General features: G+C 59.5%; 2 protein-coding genes across 11 annotated transcripts in view; both read left to right on the top strand.

The window, feature by feature from the left end:
• The window catches only part of LOC113218057 (monocarboxylate transporter 14), a 21,373-nt gene that overhangs the window by 6,155 nt on the left and 4,301 nt on the right, over nt 1–10,917 (top strand). The gene's annotated exons all lie outside the window — the stretch shown is intronic.
• Nucleotides 2,201–10,917, top strand: part of LOC113218054 (uncharacterized) — a 14,346-nt gene continuing 5,629 nt past the window's right edge. The window contains exons 1-6 of one of the 9 annotated variants that reach the window (XM_052275544.1): nt 2,201–2,863; nt 4,756–4,825; nt 4,937–5,150; nt 5,334–5,867; nt 5,952–7,119; nt 7,218–7,439. In XM_052275544.1, the coding sequence (XP_052131504.1) occupies nt 5,029–5,150; nt 5,334–5,867; nt 5,952–7,119; nt 7,218–7,439 (2,046 nt within the window). In that variant the 5' untranslated portion in view covers nt 2,201–2,863; nt 4,756–4,825; nt 4,937–5,028. The other 8 variants (XM_026438231.2, XM_026438228.2, XM_052275543.1 and 5 more) reach the window with 8 other exon arrangements.

Raw genomic sequence — 10,917 nt, 5'->3', positions numbered from 1 at the left:
TCTTTTTAAAATGAAGGAACTGCTGGATAATAGATTCAGCTTCCTTTTAGGGTTGTTCTTACTTTGCATTGTTATAGACTTGGAGTAGCTGTGCTAATTTGCATCCCTTTTCCTCCATTATTTGTTTCTTCGTTTCCATTTTTATTACAAACAGTATATTAGTTTGAAGTTTGAATGATGATTTGATTTTATTGTTTTCCAATATATTTATGTATGAAACATGGACAACAACTTGAGTGCTAGTATGGTTGTAACTGTATTGCAGTTCTGGCGTTCTTGAAAATCATAGCATTGAAGGCTTGAGATAATGTGGCACTGTTCAGAATTGCATTCATTGAGTGAATATATTAAGGAGTGTGTGTTGGTTGTGAATCTTGAGTAAAATTTTTACCATTTTATATTTAATTTAGTAGATATTGTACAGCAAGAGGCAGTAGGTCACGCTTGTCTATTTTGATACACTCTTTTATGCTGGTGGGAACATGATAGTGATTTACCTTTCTATGCTTCATAGTCACATTTTTTATCCTTGCTATTTTTTTTTATTTTGTTTTTTTATGTTATAGCAACAATATCATTTAGTGCTGATCACCTGCTTCACAAATCCTATTCTGGTTAAAGCGGAATATAAATGTTTCACCTGACACTGTTAATTGAAGATACATCATTGATGTATACTCAAGGTTGAGCAGAGCACAGCCGCCTCCCCTGTAGTTCCTATTTCTGTGTTTTAATCTGTTGCTGTTGTTGTTTGAGTGTATAGTATATTATTTTTTGATTGAAGAAGTATTATTTCAATTAAAGTAATTGCAAAGTTAAAAGGTGGTCAACATGGAGCGCACACTGATTTTTAAGTTATTGTATGACTGGAAATTATCTATGCTGTTTTATCTCAGTTTTGATCTGATAGTAGCTTCTTTTCAAAATGTCTCTCATGGTATAAAAACTACCACATGCTGTTCACTGCATATCCCAACTACTTTTCATTATTTCTTTGAGTGAAGATGATGCTCAAATTTATGTTTGTAAAAGCCTAATACAAATATCTTATTGCATATGAAACCTATGTTTGAAAGGGAAATACACTTGATGGCAGGGAACCCAGAGTGAGAGCATGTGTAAGGAGTCGTAAAAGCTCATGGAATAATGGAATGGAAGAAAGTTAGCATATTGAAGACTAATAGTATCAACCCTTTGATTTCTTCCTCCTCAACAACTAACCTTTAGCTTTTAATCAAACTTCATAGGACTGAACTGTAAAGAGTACTTTGAGGAAATAGTCAAATCTGATGCCTAGTCTGGCCTTTGTGACTTAAAAATATATTCTTTAAAATGTATTATAAATAAATATCACTTAACTCTTATGTACTGGCATCAAACGTACTTATTTGGCTGTAAGTTTATGACTATGACATAGTGTGAAGTGATGTAGTACAACCCCTTTATGTAAAGTTTTATGTAATGTGTAAGTATATTTATGGTAGAATTTTTTTAGAAATAGTGCTTTAGTTCTGTTTTGAATAATGATATCTTTTTCACACTTTACCTTTCTTCATCTTTTATAATTGAACAGTGAACTAAATATTTAGAGAAAGTATGTAAGCAATTAAAAGGTTTATACTCTGTTTACTCTCAATGTGAGATGAAAAGGAAAAGGCAAATAAAATTGTCAACACGTACATGTGGTACTGTCATTACCCAGAAACAACCCTGCATTTTCATCGTTTCATTGGTTTGAATTCAAAATTAATTTGATTTGGTTAGGGGGCTCAAGTGTGCAAGACCGAAGAAAGTGGGAGAGGGGCTATAGGTTGACAACATGAGAAATGATGGCCCACCAGGCGGCAGGGCTTCGGATGGAAGAGAGAGAGAGAGGGCAAATAGGGCTTGGTGGTCCATTCAGCCGGTCGGATGAGAGCGTAGGGAGGGGCGGGGGCGGGGGCGGGGCCCGGGTAAGCCTACGGTCTGTGCGCCAGGCTGTCCATCCCCCACTCCCTGGGGCTGTGTGTGGCGTAAAGGACGCCGATGCCTTTGGTATCGTGTGGAGGAGGGAGAGGACGGGGCGAGAGGGTGGTGCAGAGATAGCGGGAGGGGAGGGGAGGGCGGTCATGGTGCTGGCCCATCCTGGGCCGCGGGCCGCGAGGCGACCAAGGCGATAATCCAGAGGCAGCAGTAGGAGCAGCTCGGGCAGCCCGTCGACATCGCGGCTAGGCCTGGCCACCCCGCAGTTCGCCTAACTCGGACAGGAAAGGGCAGTGCAGTGCGCCGTCGTGCCGGGCTCCTGCAGGACGGGCCGCCTGGTGCGCCCTGCGCCCCCGTGCCCGGGCACCTGCTGCACGCGCGGCCCCGCCGCAGCCCACGAGGTCCTCGCCAGCCAGGACGTCCGCGGGGCGAGCCGCTGGGAGAGCTGCCTCGACTGGACTGGACCGCGCAGAAGGCAGAGCCGCCATGCCCAAGCTGGCGGTCGGCGGACATGGCTGATGACGAGGATGGAGACGACGTGGACCTGCGGCCGCCTCGCGCCGAGAGGGCGTCCCGGTGGTCCCGGTGCAGCGGGCCGCTGCCTCCTCCGCGCCAAGCCGTGGCTCATGCGTGCGGGATTGGTGCCTATTAGGCCTGATATGGATTAGGGCCTGTGAACGACCGGGAGCGGGGCGCAGCGACGTGAGCGATGTGGTGACGAAGTAACCGCGTGACGCAGTCGTGCCCGCCGCCCGCGTGTGGTGCGTAACGGGCGTGACACGAGTGCATCGGCCAAGCCCTGGGCGGGAGCGTGACAACGAGACGAAGAGCGTGATCTGGTCGTGACGACGGGTTGCGTCAGCGACGTCAACGGTGTCAGCAGACGGCGCCATTTCATGAGGTAAACTTGTGTACGGTTTTACGGGCCGCGGTGGCTCACAACCTCACAACACAACACATCGTTTGGCCGCTCCGAGTGGGGGCGGGCGGGGCAGGGCGGGAGGTGCGGGTGCGACGGGTGGACCATGGGCCGGCGGCCCGAGCCTGAGGAGCCCATTTGTTGTGCTGCGGCTCAAACGACTGCCATCCGGATGAAACGGACAGAAACCAGATGACGACCGCAAGCCCCAGGGCCAGCCAGGACTCTCCTGGAGCGGGCGCGGGCGTCGCCATGCGCGGGCGTTTGTCTCTTTCCATCCATCCCCTAGATGTGACCCGCTGCCCTACGACTACGCCAACGACAGGCTAGAGCAAAGGTGCAGCGAGTGTCCTGGACTGCCTCGGCGTTCAGGTCGCTCGGCGCGGTCGCAGAGACGTGGAGGGGGGCCCGCGATCCCCCTCTCCCTCCCTGTTCTAGAATAGTTTTCCTGCGCCGGGACTCGCTCTGTTCGCTAGGCGATAGTCGCGGCCACCAGGCGGCCACCGCGCCGAGGAGGTAGCGCGGACTGGTCGCGCCCGCACGGCTGCCCGTTCGCTCGGGCTCGGGCTCGGTCAACCTGGGACAGGACGGGCAGGGGCAGGCAGGGGGCCGGCAGGGGCGTCGATCCTCGGCGCGCTGGCGGCGCGCGGCGGCGCGGGGTGTCGGTCGTTGTTTTGTTGTTGCCTCGACCGCGGCGATGCCACGCCGGGGCGGGGAGCGGAGGAGCGGGAGGCGCGTCTCGGCGTGGAGGGGAAAGAGGGAGGGGAGAGGGAGGGAGGGGGTGCCCCCCGCAGGGACGTGCACGGGCATCGGGACAGGCTAATGGCTAATCGCTGAAAATTTCTGTCGCAGCTGTCATAACCCTAGCGACGATAACGTTGAACGAATTACGAGAACATTATAGTTTCACGCATATTTCGCAAGCGATATGTTTTAAGGACTTAGTGCACGCCGTTAGCACTGGTCGGCGCCAAGGTGGCGGTGTGGAGGGGAAGGCGAGGGGGCCCTGATGGCCTTATCGCGGTGCCCGACCCGCCGGGGCGCAGTTTTGCGGCAGAGTAGACTTCAGACGCCTCGCACGTCCGCGGCCAGGAGCCCCGCGACGAGTCGAGTCGAGTCGAGCCGAGCCCGAGGCCCTCCTGTCTTTGCCCCCGCGGCGTCAGTGTGCGCCTCCTGCGCACGGGCTGCTCCCCCGCCCAGCCCAGCCCCTCGCGGTACCAGCCTCGCGGGGTGATCGGTGAGCTAATGCCTTCCGGATAAAATGTGTGCCGTCGCTGGTGTCGGAAGTCGAATCACCGAGCAACCATAGTGTGAAGCATTCCCGGTCGTTGGAATTGTTTAAATTTTCCCGCTAACTCGCAGGCAGAAAATTCCGAAACTCGCTATCATGGTCGATGAGTGGGGCGGGTCAAGCCGGATCGGCACAACGCATTCACTGCGTCCAAGTGTTTCCTGGCGGTTTCGCTGCTCGCTGATAACGCGATTATACTTGTTCGATACGCGTGAGTTCGGCCGAACTTGTCGGAGGCGGTTGGGATTACTTCTCGCGGGGCCCTCCCGTCCTAACAGTCTTGAGACGTTTCGGGTCTCGGGCCCGTGTAACTTTGTACGGTCACAGGCAAAGAGGGTAAAATGTACATAGCGCGCGACAGTTGAGGAGCGAGGCGCGGCTGAATTTTATTGTGTTTGCCGTTTCTGAGCTGTTGTGATAAGAGATTAACGTGGCAGACAAGTGCAGCGGCTGCGGGCGCGCGCGGGCCTACAACACCACAGCGGTGTCACACTACAGATTTATCAGCCCGTTCTTCCCTCGTCCTCCTGGCGCGGAGGGCGCCTCCTCGTGAGAAGTAAGTCCCCCCCTGGTCTCTGCCCAGAGCGTCCTCGGCGCCAAGCTCCGTCGTGCGTCCTCGGCGGCCCGCAGACCCGGCGGCGCGCCGCTCCCCAGTGAGTGTTCCATGTAAGTCTTTGACTGAATGCACCCGCGGCATACCCACCACCGGTGAGGTCGCACCCGAAAAATACTCAGTTTGTTGCATTTCTCGTGCCGCCCCGCAGAAGGACGGCGACTGCATCCTGCTCGAGGACGACGACGAGGATGAGAAGGAGGAGCCTCGCAGAGCAGGGTCGAGCCGCCCGCGCCCGGAGCCATGATGGCTGAGGATGGCGCGCCGCGCCACGCCAGCACGCTGTCCTCCCTCAACATAGTCCACGAGCACAACAAGCTGAACGCCCGCACCGCCCGCACGCGCGTGCACGAGTTCCCCTTGCGGTAGGTACACGCGGCGCCGGCCCGCCCGGCCCGGGCGCCTGGACGAGGCGGAGGTAGGCAGTCCCGTTACGCACACGTGAGTGCGGGTTGCCTACCCCGGACCTGTCAGGCTGAAAGGATCCGTTTTTTTATTTTTCCTTTTTTCAAAAAGTTTTAAATGACATGCGGTGCCAACGGTTCCAGGAAGCAAGGGGCAGTGATCTCCCTCTCAAGTAGCCGGGAACGGGATGTCGTCTCCGGAGACACGACGGTCGACGGGGAGTCGCGCAGAGAGCCCCACGAGCGAGCCAGGAAGGTGCGCAAGATCAGCAGCTTGTCCGTGCCAGAGGGGAAGGACGCCAAGGACGCCCTGGTGCTGCTGCACAACGGGAACCACGGCGATGGAAACTGCTACCTGGCCGAGGACTGCGCCGAAGAGGATGACGACGACGAGGAGGACGTGGAGGACGGCGACGAGGACACGGACGTTGTCGTCGTGGAAGGCGTGGATGAGACGGCAGGACGCCGCGTCCCCGACGGCGGCTGGGGATGGGCCGTCGTTGCCGCCGCCTTCTTTATCAACATGGCCAGCGACGGCATCTCCTTCTCCTTCGGACTGCTCTACATCGAGTTCCTGCGGTACTTTGGCCAGAGCCGCAGTGACACGGCGTGGATCGGCAGCCTGTTCATGGCCGTTCCGATGCTCACCGGACCGGTGGCCAGCGCCATGGTGGACAGGTAGGAGAGGCGCACAGCAGCCAGGCGCGTTCACGTCATCGTGATGGAGTCCGTGGACATCATGAGGGTCTTCACTGTCGACAGGTACGGCTGCCGCGCGATGACGATCGTCGGGGGCGTGATCTCGGCCATCGGCTTCGTGATCGCGTCCTCGGCGTCCACCATCGGCCAGATGTACCTGACCTTCGGCGTCCTGGCGGGCCTGGGCCTGGGCCTCTGCTTCATCACCGCCGTTGTCAGCATCGCCTTCTGGTTCGAGCGGAAGCGCACGCTCGCCATGAGTCTGGGCGCGGCGGGGACGGGCTTCGGCACCTTCATCTACGCCCCCATGACCAACTACTGCATCTCGGAGTACGGCTGGCGCGGCACGGTGCTCCTGCTCGCCGGCACCTTCCTCAACCTGTGCCTGTGCGGGGTGATCATGAGGGACCCCTCCTGGTGGCTGGCCGAGCAGGCTGCCCACGGCGGCCGGCGGCGGGGCGCGCTGGGTCGCGGCGGGTCCGCCCAGGACGGCTCCAGGTCGGTCGTGCACGACGGGGCGTCGGAGGCCAGCGAGCTGCTGCCCCTGGCGCCGCTGCCGCCATTACCGCCGCTGCCACCACTGGCCGTGCCGCTGTCGCGCGTCGCCAAGAGCCTGCCCTACACGCGGCCCATGACCATGGCCACGCGGTCCGAGGACAACCTGGCGAGCATGAGCGCCTGTCTGCCACGCCACGCCGTCAGCGCCCCGTCCACGCCCAGCACCCCCATCAGCCCGAGCGGGCTGGGCATGCCGCCGGCCCCGCTGCTGGCCTTCAACACCATACCCGAGCTGGAGGTCCCGGAGTACGGCCTCGACGACGACGTGACGGGCCATGTGTGCAGCACGCCGCTGCTACCCGGGCCGGCCGCCGTGCGCCCCTCGCACCTGCCCCTGGTGCCGGGCGGCTCGGTGGCGGGCGCCGTGGCGGGCGTGGTGGCCGGCGCCGTGCACATGCCGGGACACGTGCACGGCCACGTCCACGGCCACGTGCGCCGCTGCAACTCGTCCAGCCCGTTCGGCAGCAGCCCGCTGCGCGCCGAGAGCCTGCCCTGCTTCAGGCGGAGGGTGAGCCTCAGCACGACGCCCGGCACGCCGCTGTACCCGGCGCCGGCGGCCTCGTTCGCGCTGCACCGGCGCAGGAAGTCTTCCTTCGTGCCCGGCCGCTCCTCGTGGCAGTCGTGCTGCCCGCCGCTGTTCGGCGGCAGCGGGGAAAAGGACAGCCAGGAGCGGGTAAGTCGCGTGGGTGCGTTCCTCGTGGAGCTCCCGCCCCACGCCGGCCTCAGCTAGGGGTGGGGGGCACCAGGTACTAACGCCACCCTCATGCGCAGCGCTGGTACTCGACCACGGTGGAGCTGGTCCGCGCCATGATGGACTTCTCCCTCTTCCTGGAGCTGCACTTCCTGCTCATGTCCGTGGGCACGACGCTGCTCTACACGTGGTTCGTCGTGCCCTACTTCTACCTCGCCGACCACCTCATCGAGAACGGCTACACCCAGGCGGACGCGTCCCACATGCTCGGCGTCGTGGGATACGCCAACACCTTCGGCATGGTAAGGACGACGCGGCCGGGTCCGCGGGCCGCCGCGCTCGGTAGGCAGCTCATCCTGCAGTGTCCCCGCCGCGAGCCGCGAGGAGAGAGAGAGAGAGAGAGAGAGAGAGGAGGGGCGCTGCTCGGGAAGGGGGAAGGGGGCGTGTCTAGGACTAGCTCTTCTTTTACTATGACTGTTTTGTTCTGTTGCGCCGGTGAGCGGCCGGGCGGCCAGAGCGCCCAGGAGGTGAGCCTCGCGGTGTTCGAGTTTCCTCCTCGTGCGCGACTTGGCGGCGGCGGCGCCTCCCCTTTCCCCCTCCTCCGCCCGCCCTTCCGCGCCTTCCTCCCTGACAGGTGGTTAAAGAGGAGAGAATAGAGAAAGAGAGCGCGCTCGCCGCGGAGAGGAGAGAGGAAGCTAGGCGAAGCGAGGCGAACGAACGGTTCATCCCGGCCCGAGCTCGAGCCCGAGCCGCGCCATCCTCGCGCACGGCTACGCCGCGCCGCCCGAATCCACTCACTTTTCTATTTCTTTCTGCAGTCGTTGTTGTTTCTTGTTAGTCTTCTTCGCCGCGCTCTCCGAGCCCCGGCTAGCAGCGGCGCAAGGAGATGGCCGCGCCCGCAGAGCGCCGTGCTTCTGCCCTGGCTGCATTGCATTCCTGTGCCGTGGCGGGGCGTGGCGCGGCGCCACACATGGGGTTGGCGAGAACATTTCACCTTTCGTGCAAATTGAGAGAAACCACCGGTACTTACCGTGGCTGCCGCATGGTAGCTTTGTCCACAAAATTAGCCCGCGCCACAGTGTATTTAACGCGAGGTACTGTAATTATCATCACTCATATTTTCCCTCTTTTTCTTCCCACCCTTACTACTGACAGGCAAGGAAGCAAAAGTAGTTTCAATTCGGTAAGGGCTTTAAACTTTCCCAAGTCGTTGAGATTAGTCATATCGCGCGAGAAATCGCCATAAATTGAGATTGTAGCGATTTATGGTTAACACCAACCCTCGGCGGGGGGAGGGGGTGGTTACCTGAAGCGTGGCCGACTAGTGCTACTCACAGCCCGTCACTTGGAAATAAATTACCCGAACAGTTGTGCCGAGAGCTCCCGTGGTTCATCAACGCCCCCCTGCTGGACGACCCGACCGCCGCGGACGGGGGGCGCTGCCGACGCCGCCACGTCAAAGACGTACCACCACCTCGTGGTGAGAATGTGTGCCCCAATGGACGCGAATTGGTAGCCGGGCTGCAGCAACGCCGAGGAGTTGGACTGGGACGGACGGGGCTCTGCCGTGGGCTTTGCTGCTGCCTCGCCTCTCTCCCGCCTCTCTCTTCCCCCCTCCTCTCTATCCTAGCCATCGCCATGGTGCACCGAGCCCCGCCCCGCCCCGTCCTCTGCCTCTCCCTTTCCCCTCGGCCCGGCCCCCACCATCTCATCTGCCCTGCTGCACACCCTCCTCCCCCATTCCCCGCCGCCTGCCAACGACGACGGCATCCAGGACGGCGATATTCACCGGGAGATACCCGTTCCTACGGCCGGGTTCACTTCGACAGGCTGGTCACTCCGACGAGCTGACCGAAGCAAGTCGTACAAAAGCCACCCGGGGCGCTGACGTCCGCGCCCCGCCCCCACCCCCTTATAACGACATGGCGCGGTGACAATTAGAGCGCCACGCAGTCAGGGACACCAACACCAACCCCGGCCCCGCTCAGCACCGAGCCGCCTCGAGATTGTTTGGGTGAAGTTGTCGGGCCGGGCGAGGTTGGCAGGCCCCGGCCCGCGGCCCCCGGCCCCTGGCCCCCCTGCTGCCCGCCGGTGGCGCGCCGCACCCGCGGCAGGGCAGGGGCGAGCCGGAGTAGTGGAGTCAAGTCAAGTCCCGGCGGTGGGGCCGGGCCTGCCTGCGGCCCGGCCTCTCAATGCGGCCGCGGCCGGGCTGCGGAGCGGTGCGGTGCGGCCCACCAGAGCGACAGCGAGTCCCCCCGGGCTCGCGAAAATCCAGCGAGTGTGTTTCCCCCTCGATTTGTGCCAGGAGCGCATCAGTCGGCAGGAGGTGGCCGCGGCCGCCCGCGCGGTCTCTGAGGCCGGCTGCACCGCGGCGCGGCTCGCCCGGGCGGGTGCCCACCACCCCGCGGTGGGCGGCGGCGGCGGCGGCCACGGAGGTCGTGGCGGTGGCGGCCGTGGCGCGGGCGTGGGCGGAGCAGGGCGGGGCTGGGCGGGGCAGCCATCCATCACTCGTCGGTGTCGCCGCGGAAGTAGTGGCGGCGAGATGGTGGCCAGGAGCGCAGAGCGCACAGGAGGTGGCCGCCCGAGCGGCCTTTCGCCCGCCTTTCGCTCGCTGGGCTCGGCGCGGCGCGGCCCCTCCCCTCCCTTCAACCAACCTCTCCCACCGCCTGTCGCCCGCCCACCCCACCCCACCACGCCCCACCACTGCGCGCCCGCGGCCCGCGGGGCCTTTCTCTCTCTCTCTCGCTCGCCCTCCCCTCCCACCTCTCACCAGCGGCTCTGGCGCACCGCAACGGCGCATCCACCTCGCGTTGCACAACCCACCGCCCTCCCTTCCCCTCACCCACCACCTCAACCAGCCGATCACCGCGCTTTGCTCGCGTCTGCTTCATCGCCGTCGTAGACGAAGCTCGAAACTGAAAGAGTAACGAAAAGAAACGTAATGGGCCTCGAGACGAGCCCAAAACCCTTTTAGTTGTGTAGGTATGGGATCGTCCAGAAAGTACGTCCGTTTTTCTCCGATTCATTTTTGACGATTTACGGCAGCTCGGCGCCTGCGAGACTCGGGGTAGGCCACCCCGCCGTGCACGCATGCCCAGCAGGCAAGATGTTGCCTACCTACCAGGCGCTATCAGAGCCTGCAGGGGCTGGACGTGGGTGGTTCGTAACGGTAAATGACGAACGTTCTTTCTGGATGACCTATTTGCTGTGCAGCACGCACTCATCTGGGCGGCTTGCCTACCCCCACGGGACGGTAGGGCGCTGGGTGGAAGGAAGTACGCAGAGGCTTTGGAACCCCGTCCCATATTTCACTTAAAGTGTTGCATGGGAAACAAACAATAATTTCTAACAGGAAACTAAGAATTTATTGTGGTGATCAACTTCTGTTCAATGGGTTATAATGGACAAGCTGTAATCGAAAATCTGCCTCCAATTACCTTGAAAGTCGGAGGTTGGGGTTTGGTTATCCCTCCATCATGGATATGTATTAAAACTACAACGACTCCCGTAAGTGTTACACATACAAATATATGACAGCCAATTTCGTATCGTGGGCAATAGGCATCGGGTATTCGGTTCCAGCTATCGATCGACTTTTAGAGCAATAATTTGTTTTTGGTGAAGTAAGATTTTTTACAAATTTCGAGCTAGGCTTTTAAAACTCACAACAGTATTACTTCTTCCACGCAATCTTCTATTCGAGGCCAGATAAGGGGTTTTGTAGCTTAAATTGACTACGTCTTAGATGGCACACTAGAGACAACATACGAGGGAGGGGGG

The sequence above is a fragment of the Frankliniella occidentalis genome, unplaced genomic scaffold (assembly GCF_000697945.3).
Source record: "Frankliniella occidentalis isolate FOCC.00 unplaced genomic scaffold, Focc_3.1 Scaffold661, whole genome shotgun sequence".
NCBI lineage: Eukaryota > Metazoa > Arthropoda > Insecta > Thysanoptera > Thripidae > Frankliniella > Frankliniella occidentalis.
Note: the sequence above shows the minus strand (reverse complement) of the source record. Positions and strands in the feature narration are given on the sequence as shown.